General features: G+C 36.5%; 1 protein-coding gene across 2 annotated transcripts in view; it reads left to right on the top strand.

Moving 5' to 3' along the window:
* Positions 1-23,279, top strand: part of NUP54 (nucleoporin 54) — a 32,824-nt gene that overhangs the window by 6,607 nt on the left and 2,938 nt on the right. For both annotated transcript variants that reach the window (XM_088836400.1, XM_055434113.2), the window contains 8 exons: positions 4,270-4,496; positions 6,097-6,284; positions 7,153-7,349; positions 9,920-9,974; positions 10,394-10,487; positions 18,559-18,666; positions 22,706-22,825; positions 23,111-23,221. In XM_088836400.1, coding sequence (XP_088692526.1) covers positions 4,270-4,496; positions 6,097-6,284; positions 7,153-7,349; positions 9,920-9,974; positions 10,394-10,487; positions 18,559-18,666; positions 22,706-22,825; positions 23,111-23,221 — 1,100 coding nt within the window. The remainder of the gene's footprint in view (positions 1-4,269; positions 4,497-6,096; positions 6,285-7,152; positions 7,350-9,919; positions 9,975-10,393; positions 10,488-18,558; positions 18,667-22,705; positions 22,826-23,110; positions 23,222-23,279) is intronic.

Below are 23,279 nucleotides of genomic sequence, written 5' to 3'. Positions count from 1 at the left end.
AACATTGACAAAGGCATGAATGCCTGGCACAGTGTGGTGAATTTGGGACCTGCTGTTGGTAAGGAGTTTGAGTTTACTGTGCAAAGATTGTGAAACTTTTGCATCATTTTTTAAAAACTGTTTGTACGAGGTGCTTGCTGTCTGATTACACTGTCTCTGATATGCCTAATCTCGGTTATCTGCTGACTTCCTGGACAGTACTTCTTATTCATTGAACACTTTGGCAGCTGGCTCTGAGTTTTGCTCAGTGGCTCAGTCAGTAAAGCATCTGCCTGCAGTGCAGGAGACTTGGTTTCAATTCCTGAATCGGAAGTTCCCCTGGAGAAGGAAATGGCAACCCACTCCAGTATTCTTGCCTGGAGAATCCCATGGACAGGGGATCCAGGCAGGCTATAATTTATGGGATTGCAAGAGTTGGACACGACTTAGCGCTATCTTTTTCTTCTTCTGAGTTTTGCTTTTCGACTTGTGCTGTCAATCTGAGTTATTTTAGCATTCACATACCTATGTACTCAGACAGTCATACCATCTACCTTTCATTCTGAAGACCTCCATTTCAGTTTAGCCATAATTCTTACCTTGGACTTTGGCAACATCTGAAACTGTTCTAATTTCATAATTGACTAATGTAAACATCCCACAACCTTTGCTCTTTAAGCCTGCCTTTTCAGGTACTTTCAACATAGCTGTTCTTAGACCTTGTTCTGATTTTTAGACCACCGACACTTTCTACACTTCAGTCAGCTCCTTCACTGTTCTTTCTAACTAGCTTAAGAGTCCTTGTCCTTCCATTTCAGTCACTCTTACCAAGATGCTAAACTGCCTTATCCTTGTATCATGTTTCCCTGCAAGAACAACCTGAAGCCTGTGTAAGCCCGATATCTATCTAGATACCACCTGAGAAAATCATACAGTACAGGAGATTGAATGGTACCTCCAAATTCTTAATCACCAACCCAAGTTGGGCCCTCAACATTGCTTGGTAATCCTGTGAAGTTTCTATTTTCAAATTATTCTCCTGCTTTCTATAAGTTATTTTAAACCTTTATTCTCTTCAAATCTCAAATTTCTCTGTTCTCACTTTTAGCAAATGGCCTTGACCTCTACTTCAAAGAGAAAATAGAAGCCCTCATGGTAATTCCTTCAGCTGCCCATTGCCAAACCTAGTTTATCTATCTCCTGTATCCATTCTTTCCTCTTCGCCTGTGCTTTGGATCTCATATCTTCCATCTTCTGGGGCCCCTTGTGCTGTGGATTATTTTTCCCAGCAACCCCGTGCCACTTTCCACCTCTTACTCCCCACCAAAAAAAAAGTCTTCAGCTTCTCTATCCAAGGATTATTCTCATCCACATTTAAACATTCTGAAATTTCTTTTTTCTTTAAACAGTGAAAACAAAACAACTTTTATTTCACATCTCACTTAAGTTATTGCTGCCTATCACTCTTCTCCCCTTCATAATCTACTTGGAACAGATGTAAAAGAATGGGATCCCCTGCTGCTATCTTCTGTTACCTCTTAGACCACACTGGTTTCTAAACTCTTTCTTTACCCAATCAAGTGTGTGTGTTAGTTGATCAGTTGTGTCTGACTCTTTGCAACCTCCTGGACTGTAACCCACCAGGTTCCTCTGTCCATGGAATTCTTTAGGCAATAATACTGGAGTGGGTATTATATCCCCTTCTCCAGGGGATCTTCCTGACCCAGCGATCGAACCCTGGTCTCCCACATTGCAGGCAGATTCTTTGCCATCTTAGCCATCAGGGAATGACCTTAACTAATTAAGGTCATTAATTTCTAAAATCCAGTGAACATCCACTGTTCTTGAATTGTGAAAAAGTCTAACATACAAAAATAGAATAGTAAAATGACCTCATGGTCTACCAAATAGATTGAACAAAAATCAGAATCTACCACATTTGTTTTCTCTATCTCCTTCTTCCTCGTCTGTTTTTTTTTTTAATTGCTGAAGTACTGTAAAGCAAACCCCAAACTTATCATTTCACCCTTATTTTACTGCTTTACTGTATTTTTCTCTTTAAAACCACAGAGTCATTCCAACTCACAACTCCTTGGTATCATCTGATACTCAGGTCTTAATCAGATTTCCCCTTATGTCTCAGTCAAGTTTTCTTCAGTTGGCTTGTTGAAATCATGATCCAAACAAAGTCACACATTTACTTTCTTGTTATGTCAGTATAGAGAATTCTTTTTAGTATAGATAGTTTCTTACTTAAGGTTTCGTTTTTTTTTTTTTAACCTGGCTCATGAATTGTTGAAGATACTGAACCAGTTGTTCTGTGAAATATCCCCTATTCTAGATTTCTTTGTTTCCTTGTAGAATCATTTAACTTTATGCCCCATATTTCTGGTGAATGAAGTTAGCTTTTAGGTAATAAAGAGTTAAGTTTGACTTTTTAGCATGAATACTCTGCAAGTGGTGCTGTGTGCCTCCTGTTCAGAGGCTGTCTCCTTTGGAGATGCCAAGGTTGACCAGTTGGTTCAGGTGGTGAGAGCTAATCTACAAAGTCCCCCATCATTCTTTAACCTGTTGGTTTCGTTAACTGACGGTCGTCACCTCAATCAGTTACTTTATTAGGAGCTGCAGAATGGTGACTTTCTAATTCCCGCCCTGTCTTCCACACTGAAATTCTTCTGTAAAAGGAGTTTTTCTTCATTCCTTTTCCCCCCAAGACTGCTTGGTCACCCTGAAATAGAATTTGTGTAGGAAAGGCATAATAAATTCTTTCTTTTTAATTGATAGTATTTGTAAGAAGTTTTTGGTTCTTGATTATTTCCAGTGGTATCCAAGGAGTTGAGAGTTTTCTAAATTTTTTACTTTTACTTTTAAAAATTATCATTTTGAATGCATGAAATTAATAAATTGAATATGTTTGAGTTGGTTACATTCATTATTCTTTTGATGCTGAGATTGTCACATTTTTGGCTAGTGTGAGCCCTCAGCTTCAGTGATAGTCTGATCTTTTTTTTTTCTCCTACCCTTTTGTTTAGTATTCCGTATTCCTTTTGCCAGCTCATCTCCCCCTCTTCTTTGACACAGAGATTTGCACATGCTTTTATTCTTTGCTGCTACCCCTGGCCTGACTGACTACTTCTTTTAGACCTTAGCTGAAGTTCTAATGGAATAGCGTTCTCTTGACCCTCCTGCCCCAGGCTTGATTAGCTCCCTCATTTAGGACTCTCAGAGCCTCTACTTCTTTGAGGCACTTATCACAACTGTGAATGTTTGTTTGATGTGCTCAGTTTGTTTAAAGAACCAGTCTTGTTTACCACCATATCCTTAGTTTTTGCCTCTCTGTCTGACACTTAGGAAGTATTCAATAAATATTTGTTGAATGAATACATGGTGCAAGAATGAATGAAAGTTATGTCTAAAGTTACACAGCCAGCTAAAGCTTTAGCTTAGGATTTGTCCATTTGTTGATTTTTTTTCACTGTATATTTCTTTGCACTAAGAAAAGGAAATTGTTTATTAAGCTGATACTACATAACATTGATATAATTATTCTTTTTGCTTATTTTGTGTCCTCCAATTTGTATATATTGTATAAATATAACAGTAGTAAATGTTGTTTAAAAAATAATTTTGCAACTTCACAGACTTTAACCTTTTTTTGGTGTGGGTCTAGAATTAATATCATGAATCTAATTTGTGTCTAATGGAACTGGTTGCATTAAGATGATATTAAACATGCCAGTTTGACATTATAAAGATTGTCCTAGCATATTAGTTTTCTATTATTGCTGTAGCTAAGTCTCACAAGCTTTGTAACTTAAAACATACTACCTTACAGTTCTGGAGATCAGAAAACCAGAAATAAGTTTCACTGAGCTAAAATCAAGGCACTGAGAAGACTGCATTACTTCTGAAGGCTCTAGGAGAGAATCCATTCCCTTGCCTTGTCCAGCTTCTGGAGCCCGCATTTCTTGGCTTATAGCTCCTTTCCCCATCTTCAAAGCGAGCAGCATAGCATCTGCAAATCTCACTTTGACTCTGACCTTCCTCTTCCCTTCTAAGGATGCTTATATTATGTTGAACTCACTCTGATAATCCAGAATGGTCTCAGCTTAATTAATTGAATCATATCTGCAAAGTCCCTTTCTCTGTGCAAGGTAACATATTTACAGATTCTGGGGATTAAGATGTGGATCTTTTGGGGCAAGGTTGTGACAGGGTTTATTCTGCTAATTGTATCTAGGATCTGAATTGATAGATTAAAAAAAAACTAATTTTGGGGTAAATTTTTAGCATTAGGTGGTCTCTTCAGTCAGCCTACACAAGCTCCTGCCCAGTCCAACCAGCTGATAAATACTGCAAGTGCCCTTTCTGCTCCAACACTACTGGGAGATGAGAGAGATGCTATTTTGGCAAAATGGAATCAACTACAAGCCTTCTGGGGAACAGGAAAAGGATATTTCAACAATAACATTCCACCCGTGGAATTCACACTAGAAAATCCCTTTTGCCGGTTTAAGGTATCGATACTGCTTTTGATCATCACTTGAAGAGTGTTTGAGAGAATGTGATATTTGGATTAAAATAATACTAAGGAAACAATTGCTTGTTTTTTTTTTTAAGTACTCATTGAACATGGTACAGTAACACTTTTGTTTTAAAAGTATAGAGATAAAATTATACAAAAATTGAGATAAAGTTGAATAATTTCTTATGTGTGTGTGATTGAGATGACTAGGATATGACTAAAGAAAAGTGACTAGAGTGACGTTTTTAACAGGAAAATTGTTAAATGGTCTGCTTGGTACCTATAAAGGGGAGACCCAAAACTAGAATTTAGCTGGATGCAAAAGCCATTACAACAATATGGTCCATTTTCTTTGTTCTGATTCCACGCCTACCAAACAACTTTCTTGTTTGAATTGAACTTCTTAGACATTCTGCTCATCAGTCAGTGAGAGTATTTAGTTCAGCTTGGTGATGTATTTTTCATAAAAAATTAACGTATTATAATTCAGTTTATGTGGCAATCCAGGGAAATTTTAATTTTACTCTCTAGGTTTATGTTGTTCCTGGGTAAGAAAGAAGGTTTCTCTTTATAATTATGTGACCTTAGAGCACAGATTGGTGGAAGGAATCATTACATATTCCCATATTCTTCAAGTTTTGTTGGCCTGTGTCAGCCTCTTAAACCTAATCATTGTGTGTATAAGCCGGTGTTTGGAATTGCAAGGCTGGAAATTAGACCTTTAAACATGGCTAAAGAACAAAAAGGGACCAACCTGTCTTTTTAGAGAATATCTCTATCTCATCACTCTGCAAAAAGAAAATATGTCTTTCGAGTGTACATAGTTTAAATTTTAATACTAAGAGATATGTAGTAGACATAGGTTGAATATAACAATTTAATTTTTTTATAATGCTATATTAATATACATATGGTAAAATGCATAATGAAGTAATCTAAAGTGAGTTTAGATTCTTTTTTAAAAATTGTATTATAAATGATAACAAAAGAGAAAAAAGACTTCTGCCTAAAAGAATAATTCTTTAGAAAAGTATAGTTTGTCATATTTAATGAATTATGTAAACAGCTAACCTGTTCTATATTATATGAAACCATAAAATAATGTAGACATTCTTTGTAGCATTTATAAGTTGATGGTGTTATTATGGTACTTTATAAGTATTTATTTAGTAAATCATTTCTTTATATATCTTTAAACTTTGCTTAAGATTCCATGAGTCAGATAGATAGTAAAAAGTAAGTTACGTTTTGATCCATGACTTTGGCAGTCATTTTTATGGCATGCAGAGTGGTTTCCACAGTGTTAAAAAACCCAACAATGGGGATCAGTTTTTCAGAGGAGAAAACTATTTAGTTACTCTGTAGGAGAGAAAATTTTATTTTCACTATCTATGTTATTCTTGGGTAAGAAAGTTTCTCTTTGTAATCTTGTGACCTCCTAGGGCACAGAGTGGCGGAAAGAATCATTATATAGTTCCTTCATTACCAGACATTAAGCTATTTTTCCCATTTTAGCAGATAGTAGGCTGTTAATGTTAAACACTTGATTTGAGATCTGTACATGTTTTTGATATTGTTTTGTCATTCCACAGGCTGTAGGTTATAGTTGCATGCCCAATAATAAAGATGAAGATGGGCTAGTGGTTTTAGTTTTCAACAAAAAAGAAACAGATATTCGAAGCCAGCAACAGCAATTGGTAGAATCATTGCATAAAGTTTTGGGAGGAAACCAGACCCTTACTGTAAACGTAGAGGGTATTAAAACATTGCCAGATGATCAGTAAGTATACATTAAATGTACTGTATGTTTCTGTGTACCTTGGTTCAAAGAGAGTGATCAACACTGTTACTGTTTTTGTTGTTAAAGCACAAATTAAATCTCAAAGCAGAGTATTATTTTTCAGCTAGTGATTCTTCAGTGTTCATAGAAACATTTATTTAAAAGTCTTTTTCTTAATCTTGGGTTTCTTAACTTGTTCAGTTCAGTCGCTCAGTCGTATCTGACCCTTTGCGACCCCATGAATCACAGCACGCCAGGCCTCCCTGTCCATCACCAACTCCCGGAGTTCACTCAAACTCATATCCATCGAGTCAGTGATGCCATCCAGCCATCTGATTCTCTGTCGTCCCCTTCTCCTCCTGCCCCCAATCTCTCCCAGCATCAGAGTCTTTTCCAGTGAATTTTCACTTAGAAACATTAATTGTGGCTGTGTGCAAATCAGGGGCCACAAAGATGTTACTGCAATGTTTTAACTGATTACTGTTCATGTTCATTCATGGATAAATATTATTAACTTCCCTTGTCCTGTGTATAATTGTCATACTTAGTGGCAAGACATTTGCTTTAGAATATTTTGGGTTAGAAGAATTATTAGTGAGATATAGTAACTGAAATCAGATTTTACTTTTTGTTCTATAAACTGCAATGAAGCAACCGTTAAGTTTCAACAGAATCTCCAAAGTACTTCTTGATTCTGGTGGGGAAAAAAATTAAAATAGGACTTGCAGCTAAACATACCTTTACAGATAATATTGTCTGTCTCATTTCTGAATTGAGCTAGCACCCTTCTAAAATCACATACTGCGTTAATATTTGTGACTGTGAGTTATATGCCCTGTATTCTATAACTTGGTTATCTTTCCCCCAGGACAGAAGTTGTCATTTATGTTGTTGAGCGTTCTCCAAATGGTACTTCAAGAAGAGTTCCAGCTACAACACTGTATGCCCATTTTGAACAAGCTAATATTAAAACACAATTGCAGCAACTTGGTGTAACCCTTTCTATGACTAGAACAGAGCTTTCTCCTGCACAGATCAAGCAGCTTTTACAAAATCCTCCTGCTGGTATGTCTCCAGAGTCATGGGGTTGAGGAAATGAAAAGTTTGGAAATACATGCTTCCTCTATTTTGGGAGCTGTTGCTTTGTTATTAATGTTAATGAAACCAGTGTCATCCTGTCACATCTGCTTATTTGGGACATAGGTTTGAATGTTCTTATTGTACTTATTCATTTAATTTTTTTGTATAACTAATTATGTTTGTTAGAAATTTTGTTGGGCAATGATGAACTAAAGAAAAATAGCCCATAATCCATCTACCCAAAGATAATTCAGTCTTAATATTTTATTTTTGTCTAGCTTATCTCTTATTTTAACTGAGTATTCAAGTAAAACCTGAATGTGTTCTCACCGTAAGATTCCAGATGGCATATCTTAATTGACTGAGTGAAAGATCTTTACCTCTCTTCTGCAGAAGTAACTACTATTAATAATTTATTGAACTTTATCAGTCCTTTATCTGTGATTTTAATGTCAGCATTTCTGTCTGTATTTATATATAAAGTCCTTGAAAAAGGAATTCTGAACTACACATTTACTACAACCTGCCTTTCTGCTTTCCATGTCAGTACATAAAGATAAATCAGTACATAAAGATAAAGAAATCTTACTCTTTTTAAAAAACTGCATGGAATACTGTGGATGTACCTTACTGTATTTAACCTCTAGGCTATTTCTACTTTTGCACTACTATAAACTATGTAACAATTAACCTCCTTGTGTACTTGTCTTAAAATGCACAGGAATGTATTTTTTTTTTTAGAATAGATTCCTGGTAGTGAAATTTTAAAGTCAAGATTATGTATACAGTCAGCCCTCTGTATCCGGGGGCTCCACATCTGCAGGTTCCACGTCTGCACCTTCAACTAACCACAGGTCCAAAACAGGAAATAAATTTTAGGAAGTTCCAAAAAACAAAACTTGAATTGCTACACCTTGGCAGCTTTTTCATAGCATTTCATTGTGTTAGGTATTATAAGTAACCCACAAGTGATTTAAAGTGTATGGTAGGATGGATGTAGGTTATATGCAAATATTATTAATACTATACCCTTTTTTACAAGGGACGTGAGCATCCCCAGGAAGTGGGGTGGGTCCTGAACCCCACCCTCTGCAGATATCAGAGGGTCGGCAGTACTTTATGTATTGTTGTTGCTCCTGCTGCTAAGTCGCTTCAGTCGTGTCCGACTCTGTGCGACTGCATAGACGGCAGCCCACCAGGCTCCTCTGTCCATGGGATTCTCCAGGCAAGAACACTGGAGTGGGTTGCCATTTCCTTCTCCAGTGCACGAAAGCGAAAAGTGAAAGTGAAGTCGCTCAGTTATGTCTGACTCTTCGCGACCCCGTGGACTGCAGCCGACCAGGCTCCTCCATCCATGGGATTTTCCAGGCAAGAGTACTGGAGTTGGGTGCCATCGCCTTCTCTGGTATTGTTACTGCTACTGCTAAGTCACTTCAGTCGTGTCCGACTCTGTGTGACCCCATAGACGGAAGCCCACCAGGCTCCCCCTTCCCTGGGATTCTCCAGGCAAGAACACTGGAGTGGCTTGCCATTGCCTTCTCCGGGTATTGTTGTTAGGTACTGCCAAATTGCCCTCCAGAGCAAGTTTAGCCATTTACATTCATAATAGGAATGTGTTAGTTTTCCTCACATTTTTTATTTTTCTAAAGTTTTCTCATTCTGCTCTATTTTTGCCAACAATGGAGATAATCAGTCTTTTTAATTTTTCCACTCTTTTGACAAAAAGTTAATACTTTCATTTGCATTTCCCTATTACTAAAGTTGACCAGCTTTTTGTATATTCAGTTCAGTCGCTCAGTCGTGTCCGAGTCTTTGTGACCCCATGAATCACAGCACGCCAGGCCTCCCTGTCCAACACCAACTGCCGGAGTTCACTCAAACTCATGTCCATCGAGTTGGTGATGCCATCCAGCCATCTCATTCTCTGTCATCCCCATCTCCTCCCACCCCCAATCCCTCCCAGCATCAGAGTCTTTTCCAGTGAGTCAACTCGTTGCATGAGGTGGCCAAAGTATTGGGAGTTTCCGCTTTAGCATCAGTCCTTCCAATGAACACCCAGGATTGATCTCCTCTAGAATGGACTGGTTGGATCTCCTTGCAGTCCAAGGGACTCTTAAGAGTCTTCTCCAGCACCACAGTTCAAAAGCATCAATTCTTCGGCGATCAGCTTTCTTCACAGTCCAACTCTCACATCCATACATGACCACTGGAAAAACCATAGCCTATTAGCCACGTTTATAATATTTGTGAATTACCTATTCATGTTCTTTGCCCATTTTCTATTAAATTTTTTGTCTTTGTGATTTAGAGGAGCTCTTCCTATATTCTGGAGATTAATCTATTATCCTATTATAGATACTTGCTTTTGAGGTACTTTTTTTTTTTAGCTGTATCCTACAAAACAATTTTTTCTTCTTGTTATGGTCATATTTGACAATCATTTTTCATTATAGATTTTAGGTTTTGTGTCTCACCATAGGAGGGCCTTTCCCATACAAATATTATAATAATGGGAAATAGTTCCTTTTAAAAAAAATGTTTCTTTTTTATGCTAGGTGTTGACCCTATTATCTGGGAACAAGCCAAGGTGGATAACCCTGATTCTGAAAAGTAAGTGTATCTTCATCTTGTTTTTATATTCAAACTAATATTTACTACCAGGGAAGCAGATGCAAGCTGTTAACTATAATTCTTAAATTTAGAGTGAGTTTATCTTCCTTTTCATTCCTTTTTAAAGAGTGTTGATTATAATCAGGCCGCATCATGTGGTGAAAAGATTAAAATCTGAGTCATAGTGCCCTAATTATGTATTTGCATTTAATACTGCAGTTTTTGACCACACTGTATTTCCTCACTCATAAAATGAGGTTGGATGAAATCTCTGTGGTGTAACACTTGATTTCATACTCATAGATCTGCCTTTTAACCCTAGAAATGTGAATTACAGAAATGTTATTATGAAACCCTTACCTTGCATTTTGTAATAATAAAGGCTTTGGTCTGAAAAGTGACCATTTGTGTTTCTTCAGGTTAATTCCTGTACCAATGGTGGGTTTCAAAGAACTTCTTCGAAGACTGAAGGTTCAAGATCAGATGACTAAGCAGCATCAGACCAGATTAGATGTAAGAATCTAGCTTCGTTCTCTGGCCCCAGGAGGAGTAGAGGGATTACAGACCTTTGTTCTTACCATGTGTTTTAGTTACTGTTTTGTCTTATGGGAAACAGTATAGTGTATACTACAAATTAACAATTATACTTTTACACAACTTATTTATAGAACCTCCAAAAATCATGTAAATCTGATTTAACAATGAGTTTAGAATTGTTGACTTTAGCAAATAAATTAGACTTATGGATTCTTTGGCTGGAATTTAAAAGATTATTTTTTTAAACACTTTTATTTATGGGGCCTTATGAAAATGAGGGCTACAATTATGATTGTGTCATCATAGTGCATTGTAATAATAGGTTAATGAAGCAAATTTTAAATTACTGAATGCTTAAATCTTAATATTTTTAAAGTAGACTTTTGTAATCAAATGCCTAAAGGTTCTAGAGGTCACCTCCAAGTCATGTGGAACTCCTATTTAGATATTCATTCAGACTCTATTTGTGTAATGAAGCACTTCTGTTTTTGAAGCAGCCCATTTCTTTGTCAGCTCGCTCTGATTGATGCTGGTTCTCTTTCTTACATTGACTCAAAATCTGTCTTACTATAATTTATATGCATTTTCTCAGGCATTCTTTCTAGGTAACCACTATATTCCTATGACATCCCTATAGGTATTTGAACATCATGATCATTTTTCTTTTTTTTTTTTTTAATTATTTATTTAGGTGGTTGTGCAGTCATTTTTTCTTCTTCTTATTTTCTCTGGCTGAAAATTCCAACATGGATTTTGAATGTTACATGATACCCAGGCCTTATCTTAGACTCAGTCAGTTCAGCTCAGTCATGTCCGACTCTGCGACCCCGTGAATTGCAGCACGCCAGGCCTCCCTATCTATCAGCAACTCCCGGAGTTCATCCAAACTCATGTGCATCCAGTTGGTGATACCATCCAGCCATCTCATCCTCTGTCGTCCCCTTCTCCTCCTGCCCCCAGTCCCTCCCAGCATCGGAGTCTTTTCCAATGAGTCAACTCTTCGCATGAGGTGGCCAAAGTATTGCAGTTTCAGCTTCAGCATCAGTCCTTCCGATGAACACCCAGGACTGATCTCCTTTAGGATGGATGGTTGGATCTCCTTGCAGTCCAAGGGATTTTCAGGAGTCTTCTCCAACACCACAGTTCAAAAGCATCAATTCTTTAGTGCTAAGCTTTCTTTATGGTCCAACTCTCACATCCATACATGACCACTGGAAAAACCATAGCCTTGACTAGACGGACCTTTGTTGGCAAAGTAATGTCTCTGCTTTTTAATATGCTATCTAGGTTGGTCATAACTTTCCTTCCAAAGTGTAAGCATCTTTTAATTTCATGACTGCAGTCACCATCTGCAGTGATTTTGGAGCCCCCGAAAATAAAGTCTGACACTGTTTCCACTGTTTGCCCATCTATTTCCCATGAAGTGATGGGACCAGATGCCATGATCTTAGTTTTCTGAATGTTGAGCTTTAAGCCAACTTTTTAACTCTCCTCTTTCACTTTCATCAAGAGGCTTTTTAGTAAGGGTGGTGTCATCTGCATAGCTGAGGTTATTGATATTTCTCCCGGCAATCTTGATTCCAGCCTGTGCTTCTTCCAGCCCAACGTTTCTCATGCATATAAGTTAAATAAGCAGGGTGACAATATAAAGCCTTGACGTACTCCTTTTCCTATTTGGAACCAGTCTGTTGTTCCATGTCCAGTTCTAACTGTTGCTTCCTGACCTGCATACAGATTTCTCAGGAGGCAGGTCAGGTGGTCTGAGATTCCCATCTCTTTCAGAATTTTCCACAGTTTATTGTGATCCACACAGTCAAAGGCTTTCACATATCAATAAAACAGAAATAGATGTTCTTCTGGAACTCTCTTGCTTTTTCCATGATCCATTGGATGTTGGCAGTTTGATCTCTGGTTCCTCTGCCTTTTCTAAAACCAGATTGACCATCTGGAAGTTCACAGTTCACATGTTGCTGAAGCCTGGCTTGGAGAATTTTGAGCATTACTAGCGTGTGAGATGAGTGCAATTGTGTGGTAGTTTGAGCATTCTTTGGCATTGCCTTTCTTTGGGATTGGAATGAAGACTGACCTTTTCCAGTCCTGTGGTCACTGCTGAATTTTCCAAATTTGCTGGCATATTGAGTGCAGCACTTTCACAGCATCATCTTTCAGGATTTAAAATAGCTCAACTGCAGTTCCATCACCTCCACTAGCTTTGTTCATAGTGGTGCTTTCTAAGGCCCACTTGACTTCACATTCCAGGATGCCTGGCTCTAGGTGAGTATCATGCCATCGTGATTATCTTGGTCTTTAAGATCTTTTTTGTACAGTTCTTCGTTGTATTTTGCAACTTCTTTTAATATCTTCTGCTTCTGTTAAGTCCATACCATTTCTGTCCTTTATTGAGCCCATCTTTGCATGAAATTTTCCCTTGATATCTCTGATTTTCTTGAAGCGATCTCTAGTCTTTCCCATTCTGTTGTTTTCCTCTATTTCTTTGCACTGATCGCTGAGGAAGCCTTTCTTATCTCTCCTTGCTTTTCTTTGGAACTCTGCATTCAAATGGGAATATCTTTCGTTTTCTCTTTTGCTTTTTGCTTCTCTTCTTTTCACAGCTATTTGTAAGGCCTCCTCAGACAGCCATTTTGCTTTTTTGCATTTCTTTTCCATGGGGATGGTCTTGATCCCTGTCTCCTGTACATTGTCATGAACCTCCATCCATAGTTCATCAGGCACTCTGTCTATCAGATTTAGTCCCTTAAATCTATTTCTCACTTCCACTGTATAATCATAAGGGATTTGATTTAGGTCATACCTGAATGGTCTAGTGGTTTTCTCTGCTTTCTTCAGTTTACATCTGAATTTGGCAATAAGAAGTTCATGATCTGAGCCACAGTCAGCTCCCGGTCTTGTTTTTGCTGACTGTATAGAGTTTCTCCATCTTTGGCTGGAGAAGGGAATGGCAACCACTTCAGTATTCTTGCCTTGAGAACTCCATGAACAGTATGAAAAGGCAAAATGACAGGATACTAAAAGAGGAACTCCCCAGGTCGGCAGGTACCCAGTATGCTATAGAAGATCAGTGGAGAAATAACTCCAGAAAGAATGAAGGGATGGATCCAAAGCAAAAACAATACCCAGTTGTGGATGTGACTGGTGATAGAAGCAAGGTCCAATGCTGTAAAGAGCAATATTCATAGGAACCTGAAATGTTAAGTCCATGAATCAAGGCAAATTGGAAGTGGTCAAACAGGAGATGGCAAGAGTCAACATTCTAGGAATCAGCGAACTAAAATGGACTGGAATTGGTGAATTTAACTCAGATGACCATTATATCTACTACTGTGGGCAGGAATCCCTTAGAAGAAATGGAGTAGCCATCATGGTCAACAAAAGATTCCAAAATGCAGTACTTGGATGCAATCTCAAAAACGACAGAATGATCTCTGTTCATTTCCAAGGCAAACCATTCAATATCATGGTGATCCAAGCCTATGCCCCAACCAGTAACGGTGAAGAGGCTGAAGTTGAACAGTTCTATGAAAACCTACAAGACCTTTTAGAACTAACACCCAAAAAAGATGTCCTTTTCATTATAGGGGACTGGAATGCAAAAGTAGGAAGTCAAGAAACACCTGGAATAACAGGCAAATTTGGCCTTGGAGCACGGAATGAAGCAAGGCAAAGACTAATAGAGTTTTGCCAAGAGAACGCACTGGTCATAGCAAACACCCTCTTCCAACAACACAAGAGAAGACTCTACACATGGACATCACCAGAAGGTCAACACTGAAATCAGATTGATTGTCTTAGACTAGGTACACTGAATTTATTGGCATCACTTTTAAAATGAGTTGTGCATAGTACTATAAATGGGGTGTGACCAGTTCTTGAAAGTAAGGACAAAGAAGCTATTATTTGTGCTTATCTTTGTCAGTTTTGCTAGAAGTTTGTCCATTTTATTGATCTTTTCAAAGAACAAGTTCTTGGTTTTTTTTTTCCTAGTTTTCTGTTTACAGTTTTATAAATTTTGGCTCTTAACCATTTCCTTTATTCTGCTTGCTTTGGGTTTATTTTTCTCTTCTTTTTCTAGTTTCTTAAGGTCGCAGCTTAGGGTAGAGACTTCTAATAAAGGCATTTGATGCTATTAATTTTCTTCTAAGTACTGCTTTACCTGAATTCCCCAAATTTTGATAATGTTTTGTCATCTTTTATTAAATTTTTTTTTAAAATTTAACTTTATTTGTCTGTGTCGGGCCCCAGTTGGGGCACACAGGATCTTCCATCTTCCTTGAGGCATGTGTGATCTTTAGTTGTGACATGTGAACTCTTAGTTGCATCATGTAGGACCTAGTTCCCTGACCAGGGATCGAACCCAGGCCTCCTGCATTGGGAGCTTGGAATCTTAACCATTGGACCACCAGGGAGGTGCCATATTTTTTATTTCCCTTGATGGTTGTATTTGACTGTTGTGGTTTTTGACTAATAGGTTATTTAGAAGTATGTTTCATTTTCAAGTATGTTTCAAGTATGTTTCATTTGGAGATTTTCCTTTTATTCTGTTAGCTAGTCTGTTATGGTCAGAGAACTTTTGTATGATTTCAGTTCTTTTAACTTTGTAAAGGTTTTAATCCATAGACCTATGAAAAGAATGTGTATCCTGCTATTCTTGGAGTCCTCTGATGTTGTCAGTGAGATCCATTTGATAGATTGCTCAGTTCTTCTAAGTTCTTGTTGATTTTTCTAATTGTTTTTTTTATTGTTTATTTTTGCTGAGTCTTCACTGCTACATGGGCCTCTCCAGTGGTAGAGAGCGAGGGCTACTCTCTAGTTTTGCGGTATGTGGACTTCTCATTGCAGTGTCTTCTCTTGTGAGGCACGGGCTTGGTTGCTCCGTGAAATGTGGGATCTTTTCAGATCAGGGATCAAACCCATGTCTCCTGCATTGGCAAGCGGATTCTTTACCACTGAACGACCAGGGAAGCCCTACAAGTTGTATCTTAAGAGCAGAGTTGAAGTCTCCAGGTGTAGTTATGGATTTGTCTTTTTTCTCCTTTCACATATTTTAGGTGGTTTGCTGTTAGGTACGTATGTATCTGGGATTGTTATATTTTCCTGGCATATACCATTATGTTCCTCTTTATGCTTAGCAGTTATCTTTGCTTGGAAGTCATCTTTCTCTGATATCAAATAAAGCCACTCTGGCTTTCTTTTGACTAGTGATTTTGTATCTTTTCCATCCTTTTACTGTTAACTTACCTTTATCATGTTTGAAGTAATTTTTTTGTAGATAGCATAAAATTTAGATTTAGGCCTACAATCTTACTGTTAACTGTTTACTCTGTTTTTCTTTCCTCTTTTTTGTTTTCTTCTGGGTTGTTTGGACATTTTTTAGTATTCTTTTTAATCTATTGTCATTTCACCTATCATTTGTTTTAGTGATTGATTGAGTGTAGATCTCATTGGCGTGTGTGGTGGTGATTTTGTCCCCCAGGACACACTTGGCAGTATCTGGAGACTTGTTCGATTGTTACAGCTGGGTGAGGGTGGTGGTTGTGGTGGTGTGTGCTACAGTTATCTAGCAGGTAGAAGCCAGGATTCTGATAAACATCCTACAGTGTACAGAATAGTACCACTGCAATGAAGAATTATCTGGCCCAAATTAATAGTGTTAAAAGTGAGAAACACTTCTTTGTATACCATAACGTATCTCCTTGCACCAGAGGTAATAGGTTTTTCTTGGAGTTATCAGCGTGATGCCCACTTCTAGGTTTTGGGCTGTGTTGAAACCAAACTGAGGGCAAAATAATGGTAAACTCACCGCTAGTTCGGTGGTCCTTCAAATTCAGAGTCCTCAGATGGTTGCCCATGCATTCTGTTCATTGTACAGCTATCTTCAACAGGAAAGAGAGAGCGGCACGTATCTAGTCATTTGGTCTAGAATCAAAATTGTTCATATCATTTGCCAGTTTTTCTGATGGACTGCATATCTTTTCTTTTTGAATTTCAGTTCATCTTTTATTCCAGATTTTAATCCGTCGTCTAACATTTCAAAAATCTCCTACTTTTTTATTTCTCTGCTAATTCTGTCTGTAGTGTCCATAGTTGAAGACTTTTGTTATTTACAATGCTGTGTTAATTTCTCCTGTTCAGCAAAGTGATTCAGTTTAATTTATATTTATATATATATTCTTTTTCATATTCTCCATTTTGGTGTATCACAGAATATTAAATATAGTTCCCTGTGCCATAAGTAGGGTCTTGTTGTTTATGAAAATCTTAATTTTAATGTAATGATAGCCATTGTTTTTTTGGCCTTTTGTCTTCTTTTTCGGGGATTTTCTTAAGAAATCATTCCTCATCCAAGGTCTTAGAGTCTACAGTTTTTTTTCTATTCTTGTAGAGTTTAACCTTTCACCGTTGAGTCTTCTGTCCTCATGGAATTCACTTTATATACACTATATGATATGAACTTTTTCTAAATAGTAGCTTATTTTTTCCAGTGTTACCCACAAAACACAGATACTTTCCTCAATGATTTATCAAAGCATTTACCAAACCAAGTTCCCGTATGTATGTGATGTAGTCTGTTCTTAAATCGGTTTCACATTTTTTTTTACTCTTACAGCTTTGCAACATATTTTAAAGATATGTGGTGGAGTCAATCTCCAGCCTTTGTTCTTTTCACTCTTTTAAAGCTCTTTATGGATTTTCATTCTTCTGTAACAGTTTTATAATTGAGTTTGTCAAAATGCTAGAATTTTAGTTTGAATTGCATTAAATATATAATTGAATCTTAATAATTTTGTTATTCCATCTTGAACAGGTTCCTTTTCTCTTGTGTCTTTCGTAATAGTTTTAAAATAAATTTTAAAAATCGTAGGCATTTTTTCTTGGTTAATTTCTAGATTGTTTTAGTGTTGTCAATAAATACTGTGAGTGGTAACATTTCTTTTTCTTACTATTGCTGCTATAGAATAATAATTACTCCTGTTGTCTAGAAGTCCTGCAAACTTTTCAAAATTGGGATGGAGAGGGTGCCTGGGTTACATAATATAAAATTTAGTCACCTAATTGTGTCCCTTCAACATGGCCTGGCACTGAAGTTTCCTTAAAAGGTGACATGTATAGGTAAAAATGCTAAAATATGTCTTGTACAATCTTCTTAGCCTCTTATCATCTCAATATAAGCCAGTGTCACAGAATGATTAGTTATGATAGGAACAATCATAATGGGGTTAATTTTGATTGGGAAGCTTTAATTAACTAGGATTTTAACTCATTCTGTAAGGTTAAGACTTTCATAAGGTAGAACAGTAGGATTTTAGGCCAAGTAAAGAACAAATTAAATATCTGCAGAGACATAAAAATGTCTCAGTTGTGTAATTAATATCCTTCCTTTCTCCGTCCACTCTGAGTGTATCTCTCCATAGTATTCTGTTAAATTTACTCTTGGACTGTATACTATACAGGGCTTCCTTGGTGGCTTAGACGGTAAAGAATCCACCTTCAATGCAGGAGACTTGGGTTTGATCCCTGGGTTGGGAAGATGCCCTGGAGGAGGGCATGGCAACCAACACAGTATTCCTGCCTGGAGAATCCCCATGGACAGAAGTGCCTGGCGGGCTACAGTCCATAGAGTCGCTCAGAGACGACTGAGCGAAAGCACAATGTATACTGTAATTTCTTCAAGTAGTTAGATTTAATTGTCTCTTAAGGCTCCTCCATGTTACTTTATAGATCTTAACTTTTATACTTTCATGGCCTGGTTGTTGGCTCTGTTCCATAATATTCAAATTCCTTAATTACTTCCAAAGAATATGTTTTATTATTCTATACACTTTGGCTCATCACTAAAGTTCCTGGAGCTCTAAAGAAATTTTTGAATGGTATGTTTTAACTTCTGGATGTACAAAAGTGGAAGAAATATAAAAGTAGATTTAAAGGAGTTTATATTTTGAGAGATGAATCTCAGGCTCACCTTTTGCATGTAGTGAACTTAATAAATAGTTGTAATACTTCATTTACCTTAAAAAATTGTTTTAAACAGATAATATCTGAAGACATTGGTGAATTACAGAAGAATCAAACTACAACCATGGCCAAAATTGCACAATACAAGAGGAAACTTATGGACCTTTCCCACAGAACTTTACAGGTAGTGATTTGGATTTTTTTTTTTCCAACATTTTATAAGACTATATACATGATGGAAGTGCTAAATACGGATTTTTGCAATGGGAAAAAAAAAAGACTAAAAGGAAATAATAGTCCGAAAGTATCAAACTTTCTCATTAAAACTTAGAACTCTGAGGTGAGATCTCTGGAGAGGATTGGGTGAAGAAAGTGAAATATTCTAAAACTTGCATTTTATTGAGAGGGTAGGAGGAAAGCAGTGAGAAAATGAATCATCTTTATGATGTAGCAAAAGTATGCATCAGATCATTAATATCTAGTTTTCGTAAAAATAGCGAGTATAACAATTTAATGAATGAAAAACAACAAAAGAACTTGCAAACTAACAAGGAAATGAAAGAATGAATACCGGCTTGAAATTTACCATGACATTGAAATTACCACGGAAACAAACAGTATACAGCAGAAATTTGGGTGGAAATTTATAGCCTTAAGAAACTTCATTTTTTAAAGATACAAGATGCAAAAAGTAAAGAACTTAGTACTCAAGGGAAAATATTGTCAAGAGAAGACAAAAGGAGCCAGTGAGAGGGAAATATAGGTGATGTGGAGTGAGTGAGGCAGGAAAAACCAACCACAGTAGAAAGAATATGTTGAAGAGCTGTCTCTTTAAAAAGACCATTAAAATGGCTAAATATGAATCTGAAGAAGGAAAAAAAGATTCCTCTCATGAGCCTAAAGACAGAAAAGAAAAATTAGAAGTAAGAAGGGAGATAATACCACATACATACACAAGAGAATAAGAAAATACTACAGTGGAATTCAGGGCAATAAATTTAGATGTTAGATGATTTTCTAGCAAAATGGAAATTATTAAAATTGACCTATAGAAAAAAAATCTTAAATAGACAAACACCATAGAAGCAATTGGGAAAGTTATTAAAGATCCAATAGCAGAAAAAGCACAAAGGTCAAATAGATTCATTTGTCTAAACATTAATGCACTAATTCTAAAGTTACTTTATTTCAGACAAAAAGAAAAATATAGCTGTTTTTTTTTAACAGTTTGAGATATAATTCATATACCATACAATTCACCTACTTGATTTTTAGTATATTCACAAATTTGTACAACCATCACCACAGTTTTAGAACATTCGCATCACTCTAAATTAAAAAAAAGCCATGCCCATAAGCAGCTACTCCCCATTTCATCCTAAACCCCCTAGCCGTAGGCAACAACTTTGCATTTCTATGGATTTGCCTATTTTTGAACACTTCTTGTAAATGAAATCATTAAATATGTGGTATTTTTTGACTGGCTTTCTCAGCATAATATTTTCAGCGTTCATTCATGTTGTAGCATGTAACAGCACTTGCGTTTTATTGCTGAATAATATTTCATTGTATGATTAACAGATTTTATCTCTTCATCAATCCATGAACATTTTGGTTGTTTCCACTTTTTGGCTATTCTGAATAATGTTACTATTAAAACTTGTGTACAAGTGTTTGTGTGGATATATGCTTTTGTTTCTCTTGGGATACATAAACCTAGGATGGCAATTGTGTACCTCTGTGTTCAACCTTTTCAATAACCAAATTATTTTTCCAGAGCAGCTGCAGCATTTTACATCAGTGTTTAGTACCCCAAAATAAAAATTTATAACAGATAATTCTAACAGAGGTGCAGATTATACTAAGTAAAACAAACCAGACTTAAAGGCTATATGTGATATAATTCCATTTATATGATATCATGCAAAAGGCACAGCGAGAGGTATGTAATAGATCAGTAGTTGCTAGGAGCAGGCGGTAAGGGAGAGGAGACTACAAGGAGCAGGAGGGAACTTTTTGGGTGATAGAAATGTTCTATATCTTGATTGTGGTGATGGTAACCTGTGTTCATCCAAATACATAGAACTGTACTCCTGAAAAAGGGTGAATTTTGTTGTATGTGGATTATAACTCAGTAAATCTGACCAGAGAAGACAAGTGCAAAAATCTAAGTGAAATATAAGAGAATTCTAAAGGAATGTAATTTTTTTCTTAAAGGAATATACTTTGACTCAGGTTAATTTCAGGAATGGAAGGTTGGTTCTGTAACAGGATCTATGAACATAATTTATCCTAGCAACACATGGAAGGAAAATATTTAAGTTTTTGTAAATAAGCAGGGTAATTAAACTAGTATAAAACAATGAAAAGAGATTCTCTCTTTGCTGATATGACTGTGTATCTAGAAAACCCAAGGAAATAAACAATAGAATGAATGTGGTAAGATGGCTAAATATGAGGTTTTTAATGTTTCTTTTTACTAAATCAGTGTTAGTGTTTTAAAAAGTCAGTGTTTCTTTATACTATTCAAGGAAATAAGAGTATTCCATTCATTATCATGAAAAAACTGTAAAATACTTAGGAATAAATTTGTGAGGAAAATATACAATCGGAATTAAAGTTTTCACAGATAGATAAACCATATTCTAGGAAATATCTACTTTAAGAGTGAATTACAGCTTTAAAAAAATTGATTAAAATCTTTCAGTACATAAGGATAACTTTTGAGAATAGATTCAGGAAAACAAGAAATAGTGTAGCAGACTTGCTTTATCAAATTTTAGAAACTATTTTAAAGTTCTTATAATCAAATTAGCATGGGCTTGGCGTGAGATTGGACATGAAGATCCACAGAACAGAATAGAGAATCCAGAAATAGATGCACATTGTATCTTGATATGAAAAAGGTGATATTTCAATTCAGTGGGTTTAATTAATAATGCTAGAGTAATTGTCTATCCATCTGGAAAATTTGACCACTATATCACACCATATACCAATTAGCTCCAGGTTCTTCTGTCCGCAGGGATTCTCCAGGCAAGAATACTGGAGTGGATTGCCATGCTATCCTCCAAAGGATTTTCCCAACCCAGGGATCAAACCTAGGTCTCCTGCATTGCAGGCAGATTCTTTACCAACTGAGCCAACAGGGAAGCCCATATACAAAAACAAGGGGTATTAAAGACTTAACTCTTAAGAAATTTATGAAGCTGCGTGAACAACCTAGGGATTGAAGAGATGTGTAACCAGAAACCATAAAACAAAATTAACTAACAAATTTTGTAGAGCAAAAGAAAACAGAAGCCATTTGTTAGTAGTCAAGTGATTTTAGAAAAAGAAAATTGTGAATTTGCAAACAGCACTGATTTTAGTTGTAGTGTTAATATTTGTATCTTACAAAGAAAGTGCTACATTTTGACCCCTAAAACCCCAATTGAAATACAGGCAAATGTGAAGGCAATTCACAGGGCAGATGCAGAGTAGTTCTTAACTGGTGGAAGATGGTCCTTCAACATTCAAGGTGGGGGTGGAATCCCCTGGTGGTCCAGTGGTTAAAGCTCCTCACTTCCACTGCAGGGAGTCCGGGTTCAATCCCTGGTCGAGGAACTAAGATCCTAACTGATCCCAGAAGCCAAGAGTCCAAGAAAGAAAAAGCAATCAAGGGGATGCAGATTTTAAAGAAAAATCGTGTGATGCTTTAATACTCATCAGATTGGAAAAAATTTAAACGTCATTACCTATTGCTGACAGAAATGTGTTTAACAGGGTATAACAGGGTAGTCTTATGTGTGTCTTATGAATATGTAAGTTGCTAGGATATTTGGGAAAGCAGTTTACCAGCTTCTGAAGACTGAACACACCTACCTTTAAACCCAGCAATCTCAAATTCATGGCAGTCTATACCACTAAATAAAGATAATATATATATATATATACACAAAACTGTTTATTATAGCATTGTTCAGAGTGTCAAAACTAGGAAAAATATATCTACCTCAATATAAGAATACTTAAATTATTGGCTAATCATGAAAGTTATGTAGTCATTAAAAGTAAATTCATCTAACTTGCCTAATAAGAATGGGCAAATATAATTCAAATCTTAAACTGTTATGATTCTATTGTTAGTGTATTTAGCTAATTTCTTTCAACAGTTGATGTGTAATAAAATTACCTGTATAACTGAAAAGAAATAATTCTATTGTTGGGCTTTCTTTGTGTAGGTCCTAATCAAACAAGAAATTCAGAGGAAGAGTGGATATGCCATCCAAGCTGATGAAGAGCAGTTGCGAGTTCAGCTGGATACAATTCAGGGTGAACTAAATGCCCCTACTCAGTTTAAGGTAAGACCATAAAGCCAGAATTTGTTTCAGGTGGCTCAGAAATGTTACTTGGTCTTCAAAGAGACCAGGTACGTGTTCTTTTTAATTAAAACTTGCTTTCTAAAGTAGACTCTTAATCATGATGTTCTGGGCATGTATTAATTGTATGATTGTATTAATGTTTCAAATAAGGTACAAAAGGAGAATTAAAATCCCTTTAATTATAGTAGTATCCATCCTTTTAAAACATTCTCTTAGAAATGGTTGCTGTTGTGAGCAGTTATAATACTCAGTATTATTTTTAAGGGCCGACTAAATGAACTGATGTCCCAAATCAGGATGCAGAATCACTTTGGAGCAGTCAAATCTGAAGAAAGATACTACATAGATGCAGATCTGTTACGAGAAATCAAGCAGGTAAGTTTTCCACTAGAGTGCACTTTTTAAAAAGTGAATTCATATCCATAAGGAGGCT

This window comes from Moschus berezovskii, chromosome 5 (genome assembly GCF_049115385.1).
Source record: "Moschus berezovskii isolate FMDL1 chromosome 5, NW_MosBer_1.0, whole genome shotgun sequence".
Lineage (NCBI taxonomy): Eukaryota > Metazoa > Chordata > Mammalia > Artiodactyla > Moschidae > Moschus > Moschus berezovskii.
Note: the sequence above shows the minus strand (reverse complement) of the source record. Positions and strands in the feature narration are given on the sequence as shown.